Here is a 26,820-nt window from a genome sequence, read left to right as displayed (position 1 = left end):
CAGCTCCATGAAATACCAAACGGCGAAAATCTCCCAGAAATCTCCATCTCAGCCAAGACCCAGCTCCACTCAATGACCAGCAAGCTACAGTGCTGGACACCCTATGCCAAACAACTAGCAAGACAGGAACACAACCACACCCATTAGCAGAGAGGCTGCCTATAATCATAATAAGGTCAGAGACACTCCAAAACACACCACCAGACGTGGACCTGCCGACCAGAAAGACAAGATCCAGCCTCATCCACAAGAACATAGGCACTAGTCCCCTCCACCAGGAAGCATACACAACCCACTGAACCAACCTTAGCCACTGAGGGCAGACACCAAAAACAACAGGAACTACGAACCTGCAGCCTGCGAAAAGGAGACCCCAAACACAGTAAGTTAAGCAAAATGAGAAGAGAACCACATAGCAGATGAAGGAGCAAGGCAAAAACCCACCAGATGTAACAAATGAAGAGGAAATAGGCAGTCTACCTGAAAAAGAATTGAGAATATTATTAGTAAAAATGATCCAAAATCTTGGAAATAGATTGGAGAAAATACAAGAAACGTTTAACAAGCACCTAAAAGAACTAAAGAGCAAACAAAATGTGATGAACAACACAATAAATGAAATTAAAAATGCTCTAGAAGGGATCAATAGCAGAATAACTGAGGCAGAAGAACGGATAAGTGACCTGGAAGATTAAATAGTGGAAATAACTATTGCAGAGCAGAATAAATAAAAAAGACTGAAAAGAATTGAGGACAGTCTCAGAGACCTCTGGGACAACATTAAATGCAACAACATTCTAATTACAGGGGTCCCAGAAGAAGAGAAAAAGAATGGGACTGAGAAAATATTTGAAGCGATTATAGTTGAAAACTTCCCTGATATGGGAAAGGAAATAGTTAATCAAGTCCAGGAAGCACAGAGAGTCCCATACAGGATAAATTGAAGGAGAAACATGTCAAGACACATATTCATCAAACTATGAAAAATTAAATACAAACAAAAATTATTAAAAGCAGCAAGGGAAAAACAACAAATAACATGCAAGGGAATCCCCATAAGGTTAATAGCTGATCGTTCAGCAGAAACTCTGCAAGCCAGAAGGAAGTGGCAGGACATATTTAAAGTGATGAAAGGGAAAAACCTACAACCAAGATTACTCTACCCAGCAAGGACCTCATTCAGATCTGACGGAGAAATTAAAAACCTTTACAGACAAGCAAAAGCTAAGAGAATTCAGCACCACCAAACAAGCTTTACAACAAATACTAAAGGAACTTCTCTAGGCAGGAAACTCAAGAGAAGGAAAAGACCTACAATAACAAACCCAAAACAATTAAGAAAATGGTAATAGGAACATACATATTGATAATTACCTTAAATGTAAATGGAGTAAATGCTCCAACCAAAAGACATAGACTGCCTGAATGGATACAAAAACAAGACCCGTATATATGCTGTCTACCCACTTCAGAGAGACCCAGAGACCCACTTCAGACCTAGGGACACATACAGACTGAAAGAGAGGGGATGGAAAAAGATATTCCATGCAAATGGAAATCAAAAGAAAGCTGGAGTAGCAAATCTCATATCAGATAAAATACACTTTAAAACAAAGACTATTACTAGAGACAAAGAAGGACACTACATAATGATCAAGGGATCAATCCAAGAAGTAGATATAACAACTGTAAATATTTATGCACCCAACAGAGGAGCACCTCAATACATAAGGCAAATACTAATAGCCATAAAAAGGGAAATCGACAGTAACACAATCATAGTAGGGGACTTTAACACCCCACTTTCACCAATGGACAGATCATCCAAAATGAAAATAAATAAGAAAACACAAGCTTTAAATGATGCATTAAACAGGATGGATTTAATTGATATTTATAGGACATTCCATCCAAAAACAACAGAATACACTTTCTTCTCAAATGCTCATAGAACATTCTCCAGGATAGATCATATATTAGGTCACAAATCAAACCCTGATAAATTTAAGAAAATTGAAATCATATCAGGTATCTTTTCTGACCACAATGTTATGACTAGAAATCAATTACAGGAAAAAATCTGTAAAAAATATAAACACATGGAGGCTAAACAATACACTACTTAATAACCAAGAAATCAGTGAAGAAATCAAAGAGGAAATCAAAAAATACCTAGAAACAAATGACAATGAAAACACGACGACCAAAACCTATGGGATGAAGCAAAAGCAGTTTTAAGAGTGAAGTATAGGGGCTTCCCTGGTGGCGCAGTGCTTGAGAGTCCGCCTGCCGATGCAGGGGGCACAGGTTCGTGCCCTGGTCCGGGAAGATCCCACATGCAGCGGAGCGGCTAGGCCCGTGAGCCATGGCCGTTGAGCCTGCGCATCCGGTCCTGTGCTCCGCAACTGCAGAGGCCACAACAGTGAGAGGCCCACGTACAGCAAAAAAAAAAAAAAAAAAAAATGAGTGAAGTTTATAGCAATACAATCCTACCTTAAAAAACAAGAAACATCTCAAATAAACAAACTAACCTTACACCTAAAGCAGTTAGAGAAAGAAGAACAAAAACACCCCGAAGTTAGCAGAAGGAAAGAAATCATAAAGATCAGATCAGAAATAAATGAAAAAGAAATGAAGGAAATGATAGCAAAGATCAATAAAATTAAAAGCTGGTTCTTTGAGAAGATAAACAAAATTGATAAACCATTAGCCAGACTCATCAAGAAAAAAAGGGAGAAGACTCAAATCACTAGAAGTAGAAATGAAAAAGGAGAAGTAACAACTGACATTGCAGAAATACAAAGGATCATGAGAGACTACTACAAGCAACTCTATGCCAATAAAATGGACAACCTGGAAGAAATGGACAAATTCTTAGAAACGTACAACCTTCCAAGACTGAACCGGGAAGAAATAGAAAATATGAACCGACCAATCACAAGCACTGAAATGCAAACTGTGATTAAAAATCTTCCAACAAACAAAAGTTCAGGACCAGATGGCTTCACAGGAGAATTCTATCAAACATTTAGAGAAGACTTAACACCTATCCTTCTCAAACACTTCCAAAATATAGCAGAGGGAGGAACACTCCCAAACTCATTCTACGAAGCCACCATCACCCTGATACCAAAACCAGAAAAAGATGTTACAAAGAAAGAAAACTACAGCCAATATCACTGATGAATATAGATGCAAAAATTCTCAACAAAATACTAGCAAACAGAATCCAACACTACATTAAAAAGATCATACACCATGACCAAGTGGGATTTATCCCAGGAATGCAAGGATTCTTCAATATATGCAAATCAATCAATGTGATACACCAAATTAACAAATTGAAGGAGAAAAACCAGATGATCATATCAATAGATGCAGAGAAAGATTCCGACAAAATTCAACACCAATTTATGAAAAACATCCTCCAGAAAGTAGGCAGAGAGCGAACTTACCTCAACATAATAAAGGCCATATATGACAAACCCACAGCCAACATCGTCCTCAATGGTGAAAAACTGAAACCATTTCCACTAAGATCAGGAACAAGACAAGCTTGCCTACTCTCACCAGTATTATTCAACATAGTTTTGGAAGTTTTAGCCACAGCAGCCAGAGAAGAAAAAGAAATAAAAGGAATGCAAATTGGAAAAGAAGAAGTAAAGCTGTCACTGTTTGCAGATGACATGATACTACACGTAGAGAATCCTAAAGAGGCTACCAGAAAACTACTAGAGCTAATCAATGAATTTGGCAAAGTAGCAGGATACAAAATTAATGCAGAGAAATCTCTTGAATTATTATACACTAATGATCAAAAATCTCAAAGTGAAATTAAGAAAACACTCCCACTTACCACTGCAACAAAAAGAATAAAATACCTAGGAATAAACCTGCCTAAGGAGACAAAAGACCTGTATGAAGAAAATTATAAGACACTGATGAAAGAAATTAAAGGTGATACAAATAGATGGAGAGATACACCATGTTCTTGGATTGGAAGAATCAACATTGTGAAAATGACTCTACTACCCAAAGCAATCTACAGGTTCAATGCAATCCCTTTCAAACTACCACTGGCATTTTTCACAGAACAAAAAATTTCACAATTTGTATGGAAACACAAAAGACCCCGAATAGCCAAAGCAATCTTGAGAAAGAAAAACGGAGCTTGAGGAATCAGGCTCCCTGACTTCAGACTATACTACAAAGCTACAGTAATCAAGACAGTATGGTACTGGCACAAAAACAGAAACATAGATCAATGGAAAATGATAGAAAGCCCAGAGATAAACCACGCACCTATGGTCAACTAATCTATGACAAAGGAGGCAAGGATATACAATGGAGAAAAGACAGTCTCTTCAATAAGTGGTGCTGGGAAAACTGGACAGCTACATGTAAAAGAATGAAATTAGAACACTCCCTAACACCATACACAAAAATAAACTCAAAATGGAATAGACCTAAATGTAAGGCCAGATACTATAAAACTCTTAGAGGAAGACATAGGCAGAACACTGTTTGACATAAATCACAGCAAGATCTTTTTTGATCCACCTCCTAGAGTAATGTAAATAAAAACAAAAATAAACAAATGGGACCTAATGCAACTTTAAAGCTTCTGCAAATCAAAGGAAACTACAAACAAGACAAAAAGAGAACCCTCAGAATGGGAGAAAATATTTGCCAACGAATCAATGCACAAAGGATTAATCTCTGAAATATATAAACAGCTCATGCAGCTCAATATTAAAATAACAAACAACCGAATCCAAAAATGGGCAGAAGACCTAAATAGACATTTCTCCGAAGAAGACATACAGATGGCCAAGAAGCACATGAAAAGCTGCTCAACATCACTAATTATTAGAGAAATGCAAATCAAAACTACAATGAGGTATCTCCTCACATTGGTTAGAATGGGCAGCATCAGAAAATCTACAACAACAAATGCTGGAGAGGGTGTGAAGAAAAGGGAACCCTCTTACACTGTTGGTGGGAATGTAAACTGATTCAGCCACTATGGAGAACAGTATGGAGATTCCTTAAAAAACTAAAAATAGAATTACCATATGACCCAGCAATCCCACTACTGGGCATATACCCAGAGAAAACCATAATTCAAAAAGACATAGGCGCCCCAATGTTCATTGCAGCACTATTTACAATAGCCAGGTCATGGAAGCAACCTAAATGCCCGTCGACAGACGAATGGATAAAGAAGATGTAGTACATATATACAATGGAATATACTCAGCCATAAAAAGGAACGAAATTGGGTCATTTGTTGAGATGTGGATGGATCTAGAGACTGTCATACAGAGTGAAGTAAGTTAGAAAGAGAAAAACAAATATCGTATATTAACACATATATGTGGAACCTAGAAAAATGGTACAGATGAACCGGTTTGCAGGGCAGAAATTGAGACACAGATGTAGAGAACAAACGTATGTACACCAAGGGGGGAAAGTGGCGGGAGTCGGTGATGGTGGGATGAATTGGGAGATTGGGACTGACATATATACACTAATATATTTAAAATAGGTAACTAATAAGAACCTGCTGCATAAAAAAATAAAATTCAAAAACAAAAGTATTCAACTATTGACTAATCATAAAAAAAGCAATTCAATGAATAAGACTTTTTTCTATATAAATCAAGCATAGTATAATAATGCATGTTAAGTATGTTCAGATCATGTAAATGACATAGATTTAAATATTAAGAATCTAAAAATTTATGTTTTATTCAAGTTTATATAACAGACACTCATCAATACCGTAGAACTCTTAAGTCCCTATATGGTAAATATAAATAGAACATCATTTAAAGGCTAAAATCTTTCTCATAGTAATTCTTAAGTCTTTAAATATTCAAAATATTCTTACTACATCCTATTACACTTCTAGGTTTGTGGTATAAGGTCCTAACAGACCTACCCTCCCACATTTAACAAGTGAATACAAAAAACTACTACATAGAAGTTCTAGAAAATGAACAAAAGCAACAGATTTTGGAGGGGACTTGAAACTTGGAAGACAGGACTAGCAAGCAGTAAATTTGTTGTTTTTAAGGCTTAACTGAGAGGGCAAGCTGCAGTTCCAGTGACCTGTCTTCTTTCTGGCCTAAAAACCAGAGGATAGGACCCAAAGCCACAGAATAGTGAGAGGGGAATTCCAGAAGGAAAAGAACCAACAAAAGGGATCTTCAAATTCTGTGTAAAAGCTCTGCCAGGTCTCAAGCTGACCATTAAAACAGAAAAATGGAGATGACAGAAGAAAGTATCAGTGAACTTGAAGATAAATCAATGGGAATTATCCAACTGGGAACAGAAAAGATAAAAAATTAGGAACGAAAAAATGAACAGAGCCTCAAGGAGTTGTGGGACAATATCAAAAGGCCTAACATGTTTCAGTGGAGTCCCAGAGAGAATGAGGCAAAAAAATGATTGAAGAAATTAATGGCAGAAAACTTCCCAATTGTGGTGAATAGCATAAGTGAACAGATTCAAGCTCAGCAAACCCCAAACAAGCTACACACACACATACACACACATACACACCCTTGGCACATTGCAGTCAAACTGGCAAAAACCAAATAAAAAGAGAAAGTTTTGAAAGTAGCCCAAGAAGAACTACACATTTCATCCGGGAGAACAATGACTCAAATGACAACAAATGTTTCATCAGAAACTGTGGAGATCAATGAGAGTGGAACAATATCTTTGAAGTGATGAAACAACAAAATAAAACCATTAATATAAAAATAACTTACATTAACTAGTCTTTCAAGACTGGGAATAATTAGAGATGTTTCCCCTCCTTTAACATCAGGATCTTTCTGCATTTCCTTAATAGCTTGCAATATTTCTTTCATACCTTCTTCAAGTTGCTTATTTTCTTCAACTAATTCTTTTACTAAAATGAAATATTTTTTTCATTGAATGAATAGATTTTTTTACAATTTACACTATGTTATATAGATTACAAATATTTCACATACAGTAAAAATAACCCATTTATAAAATGCAAATGCAAATAAATGTACAAAAAATTCAACTATAAATCCAATGTGTGAATGATGAAGTTAAATCACACACCTATTTAAATCCTGTGCATATATATATATATATCTCATGGCTGAAAGAAATAAATCATAAGCATACTTTGCCTTTACTTTATATTAAAAATTTCTTAAATTTGTTTTTCTAACTGTACTTTCATTAGAGAACAAAAGAGAAAAATACTTATTTATCATCACAATAAATTCAGATTAATAACATGCTCTGAAAATGAATATAGCAAGGCAAACCAAATAGATGAATGAGAGACTGAAGTCTATACATTATAGTTAGTTAAGGTTAAAACAGACTAGAAAACAGAATGTAGTAAAGTCCTTTCAATCCCATAATTTTCAGTACAGACTAAATAAATAAGAAAAATAAGAGATAATAGTGACTTACATTTATTCTGAAACTTGGCTATTATTGTTCTACTTCTTTCTAAATCTCTTTCTTTTTCAATTAGTTCTCTTGAAAGAAATTCATTCTAAACAAAACATAAAGAGAAAAAAATTGATTTAAAAAAAAATGACAATAGTTTTGAAGTTTAAAGAAGTTTGACCAATTGAGGTTTAACATACCCACAGCAAGCTACAGAAACGTAGCAGCACTCACAAAAATAAAATAAAATCTAAAAGGTAAAACAGATAATGATCCTCCTCCCACCTCCCCCCCGACCCCACACCCATGGCAAAAGGCAAACAGATAAGGAAGGTTTTTGTCTTTGGCACCACAATCATCTCTTTTAATGATCTGCCTTTACACTACCCGTTCTGCCTGGCTTCTATGACGTTCAAGCTCTATTTCTGCATTTCTACTTTGGGCTTCTTTGATCAATAAATCCTGTGCTATGGCTTCATTCTAAAGAAACATTTAATAAATTAGGCAAGTCAATGAGTTCATTTCAGATGTATTGCATTTTTAGATCTTTTAAAAGACAGAATGTGTATAAATTAGTGTTAATGTGCAAACATAAAAGAATTCTTATTATAATTGCTACTTATCGAATTTTGTTAGTCATAAAAAAGAATTAAAAAAAAAATCCCAGGAATGTAATTTGGAGGAGAGCTCACCTGAGATCTAAGAAATACTAGTTCTGTCCATAGCTGTTCTATAAGATTTGCAAGTGGATCTATCTGAGATAATTTTGATTGTGCAGTAATTGGCACAGGGTCCAGAACATTAACTTCAAGATTACTTTTCAAAATCTCTGTCTGTACGGGTACTTCACTTTTTCCTACATCTTCTTTGAAATTGGTATAAGCGTAGTTTATTGGGGTATGAACCTGTTCATCTTCTGATGCTGCTACTTGTGATTTAGCAATGTCAGCTCTATTTTCATGAATTTGTTGACAAAGTATTGCAGATTTTTGCCTAAGTGATAACTTCTGCATTAAGTCTGAAGCTGTTGATAAGGCTCGTAAAGAAGAATCACTTTTTTATGTGAAATTAGTCTTCTCAAGTGCCTGATGGCTTCCTGATACTTTCTTCATAGATTCATCAGAAACAGAGTATAAATGGTCATTTATTTCTTCATGATTCTCCCTACTAAAGGTATTGACTAATGATTCTAGATTTGTTAAAGACTATAGACAGGGTGCTTTAAAAATCTCTCTTATTGTAATAGTTTCTAGAGGTGAAATATTATCTTTCACTTGTATAGATGAAGAATGTCTAGTTAAAGAGACAAAAGGATCCACTTCACTTTCTACACTATGACGAATTTCAGATAACATTCTTGATAATGATCCTATGGTCATATTCTCTTCAGGCTCATTCTGACATGACTGTGGAATATTGAATGATGGTTTCCTATGCGGCAGCTCTACTTTATCTGAACTCCTAATCTGTATTCAGAGTAAATAATGTCTCATTAATGAATCTTGGGATTGACAGGTTATTGAAATAAAACATTTTCCTTTTATTTAACAAGTATAAAAAGAAGCAATGTCCAAAATGAGACAATGGGGGCAGAAATGAAAGCCCTGATAATAATATTTTTCTTTATTCTCTTCACCATAGCAGTACCTTACTATTTACCTTTGATTGTGCTTCACTCATATTTTTGAGGCTAATGAAATCAAATTTTCTTCCTTCCATTTTATTCTCTTGAGAAAAGTCTTCAGTTAGGTTCAGGTTCTCAACAGTTAATCCTACATATAAAAGAATTAACAAATGAGAAGCATAAAAATAACTCTGCTATTATTCCAATACTTTAACTCTTAAAAACTAGAATCAAATTTTAACTCAAACAAAATGTAGAATAATTATTTCCAAAATCCTTGATCTATATGTAGCCTCCTATACAACTTCCTGATTTAGCTCACTTTTAATAAGATATTAATAAGTTGTTTATTTTTTGATATTGAGCTCCATGAGCTGTTTGTATATTTTAGAGATTAATCTTTTGTCTGTTGTTTCATCTGCAAATATTTTCTCCCATTCTGAGGGTTGGCTTTTCATCTTGTTTATGGTTTCCTTTGCTGTGCAAAAGCTTTTAAGATACAATGGAATATTACTCAGCCATAAAAAGAAACGAAATTGAGTTATTTGTAGTGAGGTGGATGGACCTAGAGTCTGTCATACAGAGTGAAGTAAGTCAGAAAGAGAAAAACAAATATTGTATGCTAATGCATATATATGGAATCTAAAAAAAAAAATGGTATTGATGAAACTAGTGGCAGGGCAGGAATATAGATATAGACATAGAGAATGGACTTGAGGACACGGAGGGGGCATGGGGGGAAGCTGGGACAAAGTGAGAGTAGCATTGACATATACACTACCAAATGTAAAATAGATAGCTAGTGGGAAGCGGCTGCATAGCACAGGGAGATCAGCTCAGTGGTTTGCAACGACCTAGAGAGGTGGGATAGGGAGGGTGGGAGGGAGGCTCAAGAGGGAAGGGATATGGGGATATATGTATGCATATGGCTGATTCACTCTGTTGTACAACAGAAACTAACATAGTATTGTGAAGCAATTATACTCCAATAAAGATGTATTCAAAAAATAAATAAAATTAAAATAATCTTAAAAAAAGATATTAATGAAAAACAATTACAAATTTTATCTTCACTATCATTCTTTTCCCATATTAATAAGTACTTAAATAGTTAAAAGACACATATTAAGAAAGTAGATAAGAATCATGAATAATGACTAAATTGCTTAATACACTAATAAATTATGAAGTTTTGCCCTTCTAGAAATTTTTGATGTACTATAGACAGCATAATGCTAAAAAAAAATAAAACAAAAACAAACAAAAAAACCTCTATTATTCATAGATAATTGTGGGCTTGGGCCAAGTTAGAAAAAAAAAAGCCTTCTCTATGGTCTTACAAAAAAGCACTGTAATAGCTATTAAACAATAAACCAGCTGTTCTCTTTATACCATGTAAGATAAAACAAAACAAAAAATTGTTAATTTTTATTCAATAAAACATTACTTTCACTTAGTAAAGAATAATGTACAATTAAAGCTTCCAATGCATAGCTTTTAAAGAAAAAGAAAATATTAACAGTAACATACATTGACAAAAATTACTGTTTTATCATTACTAATCACAACATACTGGGATTGTCTAGAAATTAATACAGACTATATTGTAAATTTTTCAAAAGTCCATGATTCTGATGTTTGTTTTTTGTTCACTTATTATTCTTTTAACTGTTTAGATTTAGGACTAAACTCAGTGACACTCACTCATACACTCTTCATCAGGCCATTATTTTCATTTATCAAACTTGTAGCAAAACCACAGTAATACAGCAATACTATTTCTCACATACAGAAAATTACAGATCCAGACAATTCATTTTCCAATGATTCTTTTAAAGGTTTGGAATAACAGTATACCTGAAGTTGCAGTTCTTTTTCCTTTTTCTTGAGCCATTTGACGAATTTTTTTCTTCAGATCAAGTCTTTCTTCCTCTAGGCTTTCAATCTACAAAATTAAAATTGTTAGTATTTTTCTTTACTTCAACCAGGAAAATAACCAATTGACTACTGCACTTGCCTCTTTCAAAAGAATCTGGTTTTCAGCTCTGTACTGCTGCTGTTTTAAACTTTTGCTATTTCTGAATTCAGTTAAATCAATCATTGTCTTTGGTTCAAGGCCTAAAATAAAAAGCAGAATGATTAAAACCTTATTAATATTCAAATGAACTACAAAAACTTCATACGGCAACTGGTTATCATCAAGCAACTGGTTATAATCTATTTAGCCACCATCACTGAAGAATGGGGATTTTTGTGCAAGAATTTTTGAGGTATTTGAACTGTAACCATACAAGCTAAAATTTTATCACAATTATTAATGGAAATCCTGACAAAGACATATTATGATCTGTCTTCCATGTTGGACTGTCAGAGAGGTACTATAATGTACTAAGAACAGAAGCTTTGTAATAAAACAAAGTTGGGTTCAATTCCCACTATCAACTATTAACTGGTTGTAGGGATAATACTATATGTAAGTACATGTGTATGAATGTATACACGTATTTCTTTTTGGCTTGTTGTCAGGTGTATAATAAAATTAACCCAAATAAAGTACTTATAGCAGTGCTTGGCACATAGTAGTCAATATTAATATCAATATCAATTATATTTTGTCATGACTAGACTGACACTCTCAGTGTGCCTCTTTCCTAACTTCCCATTACTAAGCAGCTATGCTCTGAAAACCAGATATCAAGATTGTCTCAAGTAATTATAAAGCAAGATTTGGGGCCTTTAAAAAACAGAAAATCTGGTGTTTGTGACGGCTCAGTCACCTTTAGGAACGTCCATATTGAAGTTGGTCGTGATCTGGTAGATCAAGTTGATTAGACTAAGTCTAACTTGAGGTCCTGGCATTACTCTGGGTCCCAGAGAGACACTTTTTTACGAATAAATAATATGTATAAAATATTTATTTTTCCTTCCTTTAGAGAATAGTTTTTACAGGTGATCATTTTAACTCTAAGAAAGCATTAACTGGTATTTACCAAGTATAATGAAATCATGATTTAGATATTTATTTCCATTTTAAAGTAGCAATTTAGATTGGACTGTCGTAACATTCAAACTAGTAATATTCACTAATGAACTATTTATTGATATCAATATATAAACTCTCAAGCTATATTTATTACTTCTTAGAATCAATAGTAACCTTAAAATACTCAACCTAAGTAAAACTTAGTGCCAATTATAAAAGTCAAGTATGTAAAAGTCTTAAAAAGGATTAAACAGTATTTCTAAATGTCCCCATGTATTCATCTGAAACTAGAGCATTTTGCAAACTAACACACTACTTTTGTTGGAAAAAAAAAAGCGTAATTTCTAATAGTGGTATTAACTAAGTAGCTTTCCTTTTTTTAAGCATGCAATTATTATTGAGGCGATCTCCGACTGAATATAGCAGTGCTCCAGGTCTGTCCAACCACCATCGCAGCTCCATCAAATCCATGATCCCACTTCAACTGGAACAGCTCCACTCTTACTTAAGTATTTTTATAGGAGGAATTATTAAATAAAAAAAGCATCCAAATATCTAAAAATAATCATAAGCCAAAAAAAATGACTTGACAATTAGGTTGAGCAAACTACATATCTTAAAAGATGACTTACCCATACGCTCTTTAAGTGCCTCATTCTCATCAAGGAAATCATTGATCTTCAATTCAAGTTTATTGATTTCCTTTGTCAATACTTCAATCTCTTGATCTCTTATTTTAATTTGGTTTTTACAATTCTTTATTTCAATAACAGCATCTTCTAAGCCATAAACTCCCTGAAAAATACCCAATATAATTTAAATATAACATTGTTTATTTGAATAAACTGTCAAATTCATGAATTTGTTTTCTTATTAAGTCTGAGGGGAAGTACACATATAACTAAGATTTACAACTATAAACTGTGTTTTTTACTGTACTTTTAAAAAACAAATCCAGTAATAATAATAACGGGAAATGGAACAGTTGAAATTTCCCAGTATAGCATCCTAATGGCAAAGTGACTCAGAATATTACACATAAAACACTTAACAAAATACAGAAAAGGAATAGTAAGGGAGAATCAGCAATACCATTAGAATATGTAGGTTATTAGTTGCCTGACTTAGCAGTAATCAGATTTAAAAATATAAAAAGTACAAAGTAAGGCTGTGTTGGCACAGTAGGTGGTAAAACTGCTTCTGTTACAACTTTTAGACAACTCATCAGTGGTGTCACATCTACATGGTGGTACAATGACACAGATTACAAAGAATCTAATCCTGCTGCCTCACCAAAGCTGATTATCTGGGCAAAATGCTTTAATCAAATGGTTTGAAAACAATTCTGCCAAAAAGTAAATGCTGCACAAAAGTTTGAACACTTCAGTATAAATCAATTAGGATAATCTTTATCACGAGATACTTCTGGAATGTTTTTAAATGGTATAAAGAAAATGGCACAGAACAGTCTATAAGTGGCAAGATAATTCTAAGCTCCTTGATTGACAAGATAAAAATACATACCGATTCATAATCTTTTAATCGCTTCAGAGTCTCAACTAGTTCTTTATCCTTTTCCCTAGCATCAGCCTCAGCCAGTTCAGCTGTTCTCTCAGCCTCTTTAGTTCTCTCTTCTAAAATTTGAACCTTAGACTGAATTTTCATATAATGAGTCCGTTGAGAAAGTGCTGAAGCTCCTACAGGGTAAAAATTAAAATCATGAATAAACTGAATTGACTACTTACTCCTATAAAACACTGGTTCCAGTATGGGAAGCAGGAAATGTGGTATGTCACTAAAAAAAGTCCATTTAATATTATAATTTTATATTTGTAAAATAAAGTTTTGATTTGGTTTTATTTATAAAGCTAAAAAGGAAATTTTAATAAAATCTTAGCTGAAAGGGTATGGATTATAAAAGACTGGAAAACACTGCTTTACAAAGAATGATAATTGTGGCAAAGGCTGCTGTTTCTAATAGTTAGCTCCCTTTCGTCCACTGTAATAGAACTATGGATTTTTAGACGGACACATGGCCACTTGAAATAACGACTAAATTTCCACTTACATTCCAGTAGCTAGGTGTGGTCATGAGACTAATAGGATATAAACAGAAAGACCATGTGCACATTTCAGGAAATGTTTTTAAAGGAGAGGAGTGAAATTTTCTTTTCTCCTTCCTCCTTGCTGCCAGCTGGAATATGGACATTAGGGCTGGAACTCAGTCTTCTTAGAACATGAGATGGAAACCTCATGCTGATAGTCAAAGCAACAAGATACAGGGTCCCTGGTATCTGGTATTTGTACAAGTAGCACACCTACACTAAACTAGTTGCCTCAACTTTGATTATATCACGGAAAAGTACATTTCCATCCTGTTTAAACCATTGTTACATTCGATTTTTTTCTGTCAGTTGCAGCTAAACTTAACTGTAACTAATAGTTAAAAAATTCCCGGGCTTCCCTGGTGGCGCAGTGGTTGAGAGTCCGCCTGCTGATGCAGGGGACACGGGTTCGTGCCCCGGTCTGGGAAGATCCCACATGCCGCAGAGCGGCTGGGCCCGTGAGCCATGGCCACTGAGCCTGCGCGTCCGGAGCCTGTGCTCCGCAACAGGAGAGGCCACAACAGTGAGAGGCCCGCGAACCGGGGAAAAAAAAAAAAAAAAAATTCCTACTTGTACATCTTAACAAACTGTTGCTAAGACCAAAATATAGTATTCGTATCATTCTAAAATTTACTGACAATCATTCTTACACTCATCCATAATAAACATCTACTGATTTATAGGTCATATACTTACATACAGGCACTGGACTAGTGTGGGAGATCACACACGTTTATAAGAAGTGAGTCCTGTTCTCTGGAGTTAACAGCCTAGCTGGAGAATGTGACAGAGGCTCCTGTCCCCAAAATCTATTCTCCCTTTCTTCTGCAAGGCCCTCCACAATATATTACCTGCCTATCCTTCAGTACATGCTCTTTGCTTCTTGCCTCCTCTTCCTCTACCTCGCTGTTTGGGACTGGATGTGAGGGTAAAGTTCCATTTTGCATGAGGCAGATGAAGGCAATACCCTAGACTGCCTAACTAGACCAATACACAAGTGAGAAATAAACTTCTATCTTGATTTTGCCACCATTTTTCAGATGCTTCTACGAGCTAAAACTAATCTTAACCAATGAAAGGAGACCACCATTAACTATCATGCACAAGTTAAATTCAATATACAGAGTATAGCCTAGTACACACACCTTCTGTGGACTTTAGGAATTACATGACTACGGACTGACAGAAGCGTCACTATATAAGACCTCTTCCTTATTTGACAGCAGAAATCAACCGCCACTTTTTCTCCTGGTGACTGGAATATGCAAACCCCACAACATCAGTGATCCTTTTAAGCAATTTAAGCTACTGTCAAAGAATAATTCTAGTACGTACATAATACAGACACATGTAGAAATAAGTATAGCAAGTGGGGCTTGATGCTGCTCAACAGTCACACTATATTTCCCTAGTCTGGTTCATTCTTCCAGATGACCATTTCCCACCTTCTCTTTACTTCTCTCTCCTCAAACTTCTAATATATCTGCCTCTATCCTCACTTTCAGCTCAGAACCTTGCTTCCTCATTCACTGAGAAAACCAAAACTTTTACTGTCAGGACATCTACCCAGCCACATCGGACAGTAACTACACACCCCACCCTTCTTCCTGTTCCTATGGATGAACTCTCTGTGCTCCTAAGCCAACTACTCCACTGAACACTAGATCCCATCCCATTGCCTTCTCAGGAATATTACTCCAGAAGTCCTTCTCTCCCTCCCTTGCTTCATCAATTCATGACTTGCTTCCTCTTTAATGGATCTTTCCTATTAACTTAGAAGCATGATTATTTCTTCCATTTAAAAGAGAAAAACATTTTCTTTATCCCCCTTTCCCCTCAGGCTACCACTCTATTTTTCTCCTTTCCTTTTCCTCAAAAGTCTCTGTATTGGCTCTATTTCATCTCTACCCATTTTCTCTTGAACCAAAAATGACCACTGCTAAATCCAGTGGTCAATTTTTAGTGCTCCTCTTGTCTTATCAGCAGCAATGAATATAGTATGGAACACAGTTGCTTATGCTCTTCCTTGATGACATTCCACATGTGAGTTTCAGGGCTCTACGTGCTCCTGGTTTTCCTCCCATCTCTCTGGTCATTCCTTCTCAGCCTTTTTGGTTGTTCCTTTTCATCTCCCCAAGTTCTAAAATAAAAGCATCCCAAGGCTCAGTCTTAAGATTTTTCTTTTTAACCAACATTTTCTGTTTTGATGATCTCAGCCAGCTTCATGATTTCAAGTACCATTTTTATGCATAAAGTTCCCAAATTAATATGTTTAACCCAGACTGTCCTCATGAACCTCAGACTTCTATATACAAGTACCTACTTAACATTTTCACTCAGATGTCTAATAGCCATCTCACACTTAACATGTCCTGTTTAACTAAGTACCTGACCATCTCTAAACCTGCTCTTTCCACAGCCCTCCCCAGCATTCAGACCAAAAGCTCTGATAACTTTCACATCCTACATCTGATCTGTCAGCAAATTTCATTTCTATCACCTTCAAAATACATCCAGAACTGACTACATATAACTCCACTGCTACCTCCGTGCTTTAAACTACCATCACCTCTCTCCAGGTTATTGCAGTAGTCTTATAACAGGTTCCCTGCTTCTCTCCTTACCACTCCTAGAGTCTATGGCAGACACAGTCCAAGTCAAAATATATCACTCCTTTCTTCAGAAATTTTTTGATGTCCATTCTCACTTAAAAGAAAAGCCGAAGTCCTTACAATGAACTGTAATGCCCCATATGATATGGCCCCTCGTTACCTCTCTGATCTCATCACCTACTACTGCCCACTTGCTCACCCTGCTCCAGCCACAAAGGCTTCTTTGTTGTTCCTCAAACATGCTCAGTACACTCCTGCTTCAGGGCCCTGCACTTATTCTCACTGCTTAGGGACATCCACATGGCTCACTCCCTCATCTTCTTTAAGTCTTTGTTCAAATATCTCCTCAGTGAGGCTTTTGCCTCACTACCTAAATTACAACCACACTACCATTATTTCACTTACACACAAACACACACATAGACTCACTCATTATTTCCCCTTTGTGTCTAATTTTTTTTATCTTCAGCAATTACAATAAATATGTCATGAACTTATTATGAATAGTTTGCATTAATGTGTTCTGGTATATCTACAGTATATAGTCTTTTGGAAATATAAGATCACTAATGTTGTAAGGGCTTACATTCAAAGGATTTGATGAGTTAGGTAAGCTAGCATGACCCAAGGTAGGGAGAATATGATGACATATCAAGTTGGGTAAGGTTAATTCAAATGTTGACAAGTCAATTACTTCTGAAAAATCTCTGCGATGTTGCTACACTGATCAAAATTTTATTTTCTTCCATTCTTTGTTAATTACAAAAAGGAGGATAAATACAATTATATCACCATTTTTCATTTCTTTTATACAGCCAATCTGGTAATAGGGGTTAATGTAGTTTTCATCCGAGAAAAACTACAGAAAATACTGCCATCATTTACATGTGTAAATACTAATATATATACAGTAGTCAATAATACCTTGTACAGTTTTTTTAAGAATATAAAATTCAAATACAGAAAAATCACTAATATATCTGTTGGCATAATATAATTTCATTTTAATAAAAATAAAATATTTTAAAAACTTAATGGTATATAAAATGACTATATACTTATAAAACATTGAATTACCTTTGTTTCTTTGGAGCTCATTTTTCAAATCTTCAATAATAAAAGTATTTTTTTCCATTTCTTTTGTATATTGTTCTACTTGGTCAGTGAGCATCTTAATTTGACTATCTCGTTCTTGTATACCCTATAAAATATTTTGAATATTACATATTATCACTTCATGAATATTAATCTACATTTTTAAAGTAAGAGAAAAGGTAGGTCTTGTTTTTTTCAACAAGACTATAGAATATATTTCTTGTGAGTCAAAACTGTGCCTTTTACTATTTTGTATACCTCAACTGCACTAATCATTGTAGGAATACTGCTGTCACTCTAGTACTTAAAGATGATATAAGGGCCAGCACTCTCACAAATACGAATTCCAGAACTCTCTAATATTTGTGGCTTCTAATAACTCCTTTTGTGTTACTTTTCCTCATCATCCAATTCTATCTTTTTACCATTTTATGTTTGTGTTTTACCTTGTGCTTTTTCCTTTACTCAACTTAGCTTTCACCCCTGCAGTACTTCATTCAAAAATCTTGTCCCTTGCGATCGTCCTTATTCTCCAAATACTTTCCAAATTTCCTTCTTTCTTTTGGACTATGACTAGAGAGCACAGCTGATGCAAATGTAACTTCTTTCTATATGAATATATTTGTACTATCAATAAAAACAAAAATTTTATACAGTACAAATTATAACCATACTTTAGCTTATTTCACATTGTACAGGATATTTCAGCACTAAAACACAACACAATAGACTTTAGTAACAGAGAATTAAGATATTTTTAAAATTTCTAAAAGTTTTTAAAGTTTCTTATTAAATAATTCCCAAGCAAAACAATAAATGTATTATCTGCATCAATAGAGAAAAATACATAAAATAATTTTATCCCTAACTCTAAACTTAATTCTAATTTTTTCTTGGGACTGGACGGTGTAAGAAACTTCAAAAGACTTTATTATATACCCAAAAGTGCAAGTGACTAGATTAGGCACAGGAAATAAATAAGACATAATTTAGAGTTTCATCACCAACTTTAATAAACCTTGTTGATAAACCAAATTTTGAGAAAGTTTTACCTGTTGTAGAGCCATAATATTACTTTTATCGGCATCAAGCTGGGCATTTTTCAGTTTCTCCCTCAGGTTATGTAACATTTGCTGGTACTCAATAATTTCATCATCTTTAGAAGACAAAATTAACTAGAAATAAACAAAATAGAATCTGTTACATAAGAGCAAAATTAATAAACCATTCCTCATTTATGGTAAATATTTTAATATATATCATTAGCAGATTTAGAGAAAATACAGGAAATAAAATTCTTTGAAGTGAGAAAATAGCAACTATTGGAATGACCACTGTTCTTTTGTGCATACAACCTGAAATTCAAATAAGAAATGATTCAAAAATATACACTGTATTTTTTGCTTTTTAAGAAATTCAATCTTTTAAACAATCTCTAGTTTCCAAAACCCATTCCTAGAACACTAAGCTATAAATAACTCCCTGCAATTACAAAAGGTTTTGTACAACTAATCTTTTATGAAGAAAACATTAAAATGACACTAAGAAGCATAAAATGTCTTGAATGAATAAAAGGTATCTTGTTATGTTGCATGAAAGGAAAAGGCTAGCATTCCTCTGGACAAGAATGGAAGAGGGCCTCAGGCTTGACAACATGCATATGGTTAAGGCATTGCCATCCACTTCATGGCCTCTAATCATCATTTTTTTTTTTTTTTTTTTGGCGGTACGCGGGACTCTCACTGCTGTGGCCTCTCCCGTTGCGGAGCACAGGCTCCGGACGCACAGGCTCAGCGGCCGAGGCTCACAGGCCCAGCCGCTCCGTGGCATGTGGGATCTTCCCGGACCGGGGCACAAACCTGTGTCCCCTGCATCGGCAGGCGGACTCTCAACCACTGTGCCAGCAGGGAAGCCCCTAATCATCATTTTTTAATACTGTACTGCATATTTGAAAATAGCTAAGAGAGTGGATCTTCAAAGTTCTCATTACCAGAAAAAAAAAATTGTAACTATGTGTGGTTACAGATGTTAACTGAACTTACTGGGGTAATCATTTTGCAATACATACAAACATCGAATCATTACACTGTATACCTGAAACTAGTATCATGTTATGTCAATTTTACCTCAATTTTAAAAAAATGAAAGGTACCTTGTGTTCTTTGCTAGGACCAAATATCAAAATCAATCTATAAATTAATTTATAAATTTAATATATACCCAATAAAATAACTAAAATATTTTAAAGAACTATTTCTAAAATTTGTGTTTAAAAAGCACATTTATAAGAATCTAAAAAACATAAATAATGGGAACAGCTTTTTCAAATATTTAAGCATAATAATTAAAACAATTATTTTTAATAATTGGTGGGGCTTCCCTGGTGGCGCAGTGGTTGAGAGTCCGCCTGCCGATGCAGGGGACACAGGTTCATGCCCCGGTCTGGGAGGATCCCACATGCCGCGGAGCGGCTGGGCCCGTGAGCCATGGCCGCCGAGCCTGCGCGTCCGGAGCCTGTGCTCCGCAACGGGAGAGGCCACAGCAGTGAGAGGCCCGCGTACCGCCAAAAAAAAAAAAAAAAAAAAGTGTACATGATTAGAAAACAGATCAATCAATATAAAGAAGAGAGTCCCAAAATAATTTCAAATTCAACAGTTTTGTATGTAATAAAAATGGAAGTGTATTTTAGTAGGAGAAAAATGAAATGTTCAATAAATGATGTTTAGACAACAGAGTAGCTCGGTTGCACCCATATCTCACTCTTCATACCAAAATAAATAATATATGCTTCAAAGATTTACATGTAAAAGATGAAACTAGAAGATACTAGAGAAAATATGAGAAAATAATTTTATACTCAGAATCCTTTCTAACTATGATACAAAGGCCAAAAGCCATGAAAAACATTAAATTTATGCAATATAAAAAAAATACTTCAGGGGCTTCCCTGGTGGTGCAGTGGTTGAGAGTCCGCCTGCCGATGCAGGGGACACGAGTTCGTGGCCCGGTCCGGGAAGATCCCACATGCCACGGAGTGGCTGAGCCCTTGAGCCATGGCCGCTGAGCCTGCACGTCCGGAGCCTGTGCTCCGCAACGGGAGAGGCCACAACAGTGAGAGGCCCGCGTACCACAAAAAAAAAAAAAAAAAAAAAAAAATCATAGTAAAAAACACCATAAAGCCAAAAGACAAGTGACCAACTAGAGGAATATATTTGCAATATATATCACAATTACACTTTTAGCATTTATTCTACAGATACACATTTTCAAAATAAATATACAAGGATATTCATTAAAACATTGTTTCTAATAGCAAATATTGGAAACCTCCTAAACGCCACATAATAGGGAATCAATAACATACATAACTACAAAGAAAAATTACATTAAAAAGAACAAAGTAATACCATACATACTGCTATAAACTAAGTAAAAGATACTAAGTAAAAATGAAGTGCAGAAGAATACATTTGCTAACATCTCTCTCCCAAAATTAAACGATTAAAAACAACTCTTTTTTTCCTGGGGTTGGTAAACTATGGCTCATAGGTCAAATTTGGCCTGCTGCCTGCTTCTGTAAAGTTTCATTGGGAAAACAGCCTTGCTCATTTATTTATGTATTGTCTATGGCTGCCTTCATATTATAATAGCAGAGTTGAATAGATACACCAGAAACCAAATATTCTAAAATATTTACTCCCTGGCCTTTTACAGAAAGTTTATTGACCTCTGATTGATTCTATAAACTTCATTTCCACTGCTACTGCTCTTGTTTAAAATATAGGTTAGCTGAGATTCCCACATGATAATTTCAAATAGCCAACAAGATTTATGTGAACCTTGTTAGAAACAATGACTATAAAAGTGATAGCTTTTAAAATTAGATTTATTCAGAATCATTTCAGACTTTTTTCAAAATATATAATCATCACAATCCTAACTTCTGATATGGTAAGGCTTGGGGTTGTGGTTGGAGTTAGAGAGTGGTGAGGAGGAACAGACTTTTGAAAAGACTTCTCAGGTGATTCTGAAAGATCCCTTCCCTTACTTCCATTCCTGATCCACTTCCTTACTCCCATTTCCACTGAATGCCAATAGCTTGATTAATCTAACATGGAAGGAGAGTCAGAAAAACTAAAATTAAACCTGGAACTATATAACTAATATATACAAGGTACCTATGGTTTACATGAAAACATTTAAATTTTATTTATAATTATCTATTTTAGATGACATATTATATTTTAGACTTAGATTTCTATCAGAAAACTAAAAATTTTAAATTTAACTCATTGATGTAGAAGAGCTCATTCAACAACAGATAAGCTAGAGGTCTACACACGGTTCTTAGAGTTTTCCAGCTAAAACATCTAATACACTTTTTAAAATGCCTAATAAAAATGTCATTAACTAGTACAAGAACTTTAAAGAAAATTAAGACTAAAAAACTGAAATCTAAAATGAAAATGAACAAGCTATTATAGCAATTGAAAAAAGCACCTTCCATTCTTCTACTTTTGCATTGACAGCTGCCATGATTGGATCATCTTCTTCATTTTTTGCTTTCAGAAGATTTGTAAGCTCCTGCACCTAAAAGGCAACAACTATTTCAAGAACTGTTGCAAATTAGTGTATTATACATGTATTTGTTGTATATGAATATTTACACACATGATAAGCATACACATGCACATATATACATATACATTACAAATGCATATTCATTATGGGAGCAGTTCTGTAGTTAAGGTGACCTTTAATTGTTTGTGCATCTTTACAGTTGTATAATTATTTTTTGTCATTAGAGAATTGTATTTTTAAGTATTACTCTATTTTTTAAACAAGTTTAATCCCATGTAAGTAGTAAACAATATATTGGTTTCTATGATATTTAGAGTGTATTTATTTTAAGGTATAAAATTAAGCTTGATGGTCCACAGGACTTCTAAGAGGCTTTAGCAGAAAATTTGCAGGATTGTTATCTACATATTCATTCAGGTATCACCCATATACTCTATATGGCAGTAATTACAAGGTATATGTAAGGGGACTAGAGAAACACATAGAGACAAATAATTACCATGGCAACATATTACAGTATAAGATGACATACTAGAGCATAAGACAAAAATTCATACCCTAGAAAGTTAAAAGTACTTTCTAGTTTCAAATAAATAGTAATGAGGCAATATGAAGTTTGCCCAAATAAGTCAAACAAGAATTCTTACTTGAAGCTGGTAATGATCATTTTCTTTTTTTAACTGGTCCATTATATTATCTGTCTGATGCACAATAGCTTTCATCCTATTATATTCATCAGTCATCTTCTCCATTTCCTGTACAGACTCTTCTAGATTTTTTCTCATTTCTTGATTCTGAAGTTCAAGTTTCTCGTTAGCTTCTGTTAAAGTCTAAGAAAGGTAAAGATGCTACAGTTAAAAACAATTTAAGAAACTAAAATTTAAATTAATACTAAATGGAGTCATACGTGTCTGCTGGAGAAAACAGAATTCTTCATAGATACTTAGTATCAATTGCTATTGGTCAATTAAACCAAATTAAATATCAAGAAAAGTGTAAGTAAGTATCTTAGTTCTTAAACAATGCCCAAGATAGGCATATAACAAGAATGAATTTGCAAGATTTGCAACTTCAAAGATGCAATTTATTTCATGTTTTACAAATACATAGTTGCAGATTTATACTAAATATATTGAAATGTAGGGCTAAATACTAATTTTATATTATAATGAAATTAAAGCTTTATAAAGATCATTGCTTTGAAATGACTTCTATCCATTTTACCTGAATTTCATCTAGATATTGGACAAGTTCATAGTTTTTTTTAGACAATTGTGACCGGTAGTCACTGTCTTCTCTTCTTGATGAAAGGGTTTCTTTTTGCGAATCTATTTGTTTTTGATAGTCAATAATATCCTGACGAAGCTGTTCATTCTGAAGGCAGATCAAACACAGTATTCTATTAAAAAAACTATCCAAAGAAACAAAATTTCACCCTCTGAATAGTGATCTCAAAACACATCTTTAAAATTCCAAGGTTTCACCACCCTTAAAGCCTCACCTTTTTCTTTAGACGTTTGTTCTCCAGAAGAGGACAGGAAAAAGGTAATTAGAAATAAGAAAGGCAATATATAATTAAATATAATAATTAGAAATTAAAGAAAAAAAAATTTTTAGGAGAATGAGATATTATTTTGGATAATCAAAGAAAGCAAGAATATTAATTACCAACCAAAACAAAAAAATATTTTGATTATGTTAAAAAGACAAGCACTATCAGGATAAACAATGTACAAACATTATTTGGCTCAGAAGAACCAAATAATAATCAGAATTTGTAATATTTAATAAGAAACAAAAGTTTTAAAAGAATGCCAGATAAAGTAAGAGGAAAAAGGGAGAAATCCAGTCATATATTCAGTTAGCAAACTAGCAAAGAACAGCTTAAAAAACAAAGCAAGATTTACCCACACAGACCTAAGAGATGAATGTAGTACTTAACGGCTTCACCTTTCAACTTATTTTCTATTTCCCTAAGACAAAGTCATATCATAAAACATGGTTTGAAAACATCAATTACTTAGACGATTCCAGTTCTGGTTACAGAATTAATTTATGAACGCTTTTTTAATAAGTATCTTTGTTGAACCACCACAACTACTAAAATTTTTTACCAACCTCTCTCCTTAATTTGCTGTTTTCATTTTCTGCCTCCTCATTTCGAAGAGCCAACTAAAACAGCAAAAAACAAATAAGATAAAATTCAGCAGTAGTTCTATGTAATGCCAGGTTTTCAGTTCCTTTCCAATAACACAGAGAATGTTTAACTACTGAGGATTTCATGTCGACCCAAGACATGAATAATACGCCAAAATTTTGAAAACTAACTAACTAAGGATTAGGAAGGATGAAGCAGGTTGAGTTTAAAAGATTATAAAACAAAAAACAAAAACCTCTAACCAAAGGATACAGAAAACAAAACATTACCCTCTTCCCCCAGCGTAAAACCTAATAATGAGTAGTGTTCCAACCAAGATCTTCATTATTTTGCAGTTCTATTACCAGAGCTAGAATACTCTTTGCTCTCAGTGAGCATTAAATTACTTAGAAATACAAAGCAGTAGAACATAATGGTTAAAAAGAAGCATGGATGCTTGGATATTGGGTGGGGAGACTAAAAGGACATTATTGGGCCAATAGAGGAAATCTGATTATGGACTACATATTAGACAACAGTACTGAATTGATATTACATTCCTGAGTATGCTAATTATATAAGTAGTTATATTGGAAAATATAACTACTTATATAGTTATAAAGGAAATATAACTACTTCCTTTCAGTGGAAACACACTGAAATATTTAAGAATGAAATATCATGATATTTGCAATATTTAAGTATGAAGTATCATGATATCTGCAATTAACTCTGATGTCTCAGCAAAAAAGAAAGGAGGGGAGGGGAGGGGAGGAGAATAAGTCTGTGTGTACAAAGATAAAGCATATGTGGCACAGTGTTAACAGGTGAATCTATATGAAGACTATGTGTTTACTGTTTTTCTTACCATCTTTATGAAGATAAAGTTTTCAAAAAAAAAGTTTAAAGAAACTTCATAATAAAATGCAATGTGCTATACGAATCTTAGAATTTTACCATTATTATTATTATCATCTGGGAGTTAAGAAACAGTCCCATCCTGTTTTGAATTGGAAAATTTTAACAAGAAGAGACATGTCAGGAACTTAAGGCTAAAGCATTTAATACTACTGATGCTCCTTTTCCTTGGTTTTGAAACATCATACTCTTGATATTTGTCCTTTCTTGGTCTATTCCTTGAAGCACCACTTCCTCTTGCATTAGACATTTCTATACCTAGACATCTGCCTTACAATCACTTCTATTGCTTCAGTATCTATGCTGATGACCCACAAATTCTTATCATCTATCCGGTATCTGAGTTTCTTATCCAGATATCCTTTCTGAATATGCCCACAGGGACCTCAAACTCAACATGTACAAAACAAATAATAATCATAAGCCTTCTAAACTCCCCTTGTGTCACTTCTAAGTGAATGGCGCTATCTACCTATCCAGTGGCCCAACCCAGAAAATTAGGTGGACTACCCATTCCTCCCTCTTCACCAACAACCAATCATTCATCATATCCAATTACATCTACATCCCTCAAACATGTCTATGTCCCTAATCCCCCTCAGTCACTAATTAGTCCATCGTCACACTGACTTAGCACAAATGTCTCCTTACTAGTCTTGGCCCCCTTCAATCCACTCTCCACAAAGGAGAGTAAACTTGCAAAGTACCGATCTGATCATGATATCCCTGAGTTCAAAATCCTTCATTGGCTCCTTTTTGGAAAAAGGACCAAATTCCTCAGGTACTGGCCTTTGCTTATCTCTCTAGAGGATCATAAATGTTAAAGCTGGAAAGGTAGGGTAGCACAGCAGATAAGAGCACAGAATTTGAGTAAATCTGGATCAAATCCTGGCTTTATCATTTATTAGTTGTGTAACCATGGGCAATTACCTACCCTTTCTGTGTCTGTTTCTTCATCTGTAGCCTGGGGGAAATGTCACCTCTCTCATATAAGTATCAAATGAGGAATAATGAATTAATGCATATAAAGTATCTGGCACATAGTAAGGACTCTACACTAGCTATTTTTACCTATAATTCCAGCCAGAATGAATAACTGTAGTTCCTTGAATACACCATGCTATCTCTTACCTCTAGGTCTTAGTAAACACTGTATTTTCTACCCAGAATGCCTTTTCCTTAACCACCACCTACATCTCATTCCCTCTTCCAGGCTAACTCTTATTTCAGGTCTCAGTTTACAGATCATTTCTTGAACCTCAAGACTGACTCAGGTATACCCCTCCAGAGTACTCCAGAGTATTCTTATATCCTTATGT

At 34.5% G+C, this 26,820-nt stretch overlaps 1 protein-coding gene and 1 non-coding gene across 2 annotated transcripts in view; one reads left to right on the top strand and one right to left on the bottom strand.

Annotated features, from left to right (window-relative positions):
* Nucleotides 1-26,820, bottom strand: part of CEP290 (centrosomal protein 290) — a 97,506-nt gene that overhangs the window by 64,435 nt on the left and 6,251 nt on the right. Inside the window, exons 8-21 of the mRNA XM_060165044.1 lie at nucleotides 24,565-24,618; nucleotides 23,948-23,968; nucleotides 23,671-23,820; nucleotides 23,094-23,276; nucleotides 22,366-22,455; nucleotides 18,918-19,040; nucleotides 17,848-17,971; nucleotides 13,578-13,750; nucleotides 12,686-12,848; nucleotides 11,088-11,188; nucleotides 10,928-11,015; nucleotides 9,106-9,218; nucleotides 7,468-7,552; nucleotides 6,780-6,922 (exon numbers count right to left, since the gene is read on the bottom strand). Coding sequence (XP_060021027.1) covers nucleotides 6,780-6,922; nucleotides 7,468-7,552; nucleotides 9,106-9,218; nucleotides 10,928-11,015; nucleotides 11,088-11,188; nucleotides 12,686-12,848; nucleotides 13,578-13,750; nucleotides 17,848-17,971; nucleotides 18,918-19,040; nucleotides 22,366-22,455; nucleotides 23,094-23,276; nucleotides 23,671-23,820; nucleotides 23,948-23,968; nucleotides 24,565-24,618 — 1,611 coding nt within the window. The remainder of the gene's footprint in view (nucleotides 1-6,779; nucleotides 6,923-7,467; nucleotides 7,553-9,105; nucleotides 9,219-10,927; nucleotides 11,016-11,087; nucleotides 11,189-12,685; nucleotides 12,849-13,577; nucleotides 13,751-17,847; nucleotides 17,972-18,917; nucleotides 19,041-22,365; nucleotides 22,456-23,093; nucleotides 23,277-23,670; nucleotides 23,821-23,947; nucleotides 23,969-24,564; nucleotides 24,619-26,820) is intronic.
* Nucleotides 19,451-19,574, top strand: LOC132530125 (U6atac minor spliceosomal RNA). The gene has a single exon (XR_009543682.1). It is a non-coding gene; the product is annotated as a U6atac minor spliceosomal RNA (small nuclear RNA).

This window comes from Lagenorhynchus albirostris, chromosome 11, assembly GCF_949774975.1.
Source record: "Lagenorhynchus albirostris chromosome 11, mLagAlb1.1, whole genome shotgun sequence".
Taxonomy (NCBI): domain Eukaryota; kingdom Metazoa; phylum Chordata; class Mammalia; order Artiodactyla; family Delphinidae; genus Lagenorhynchus; species Lagenorhynchus albirostris.
This window is presented reverse-complemented; position numbering and strand designations above follow the sequence as displayed.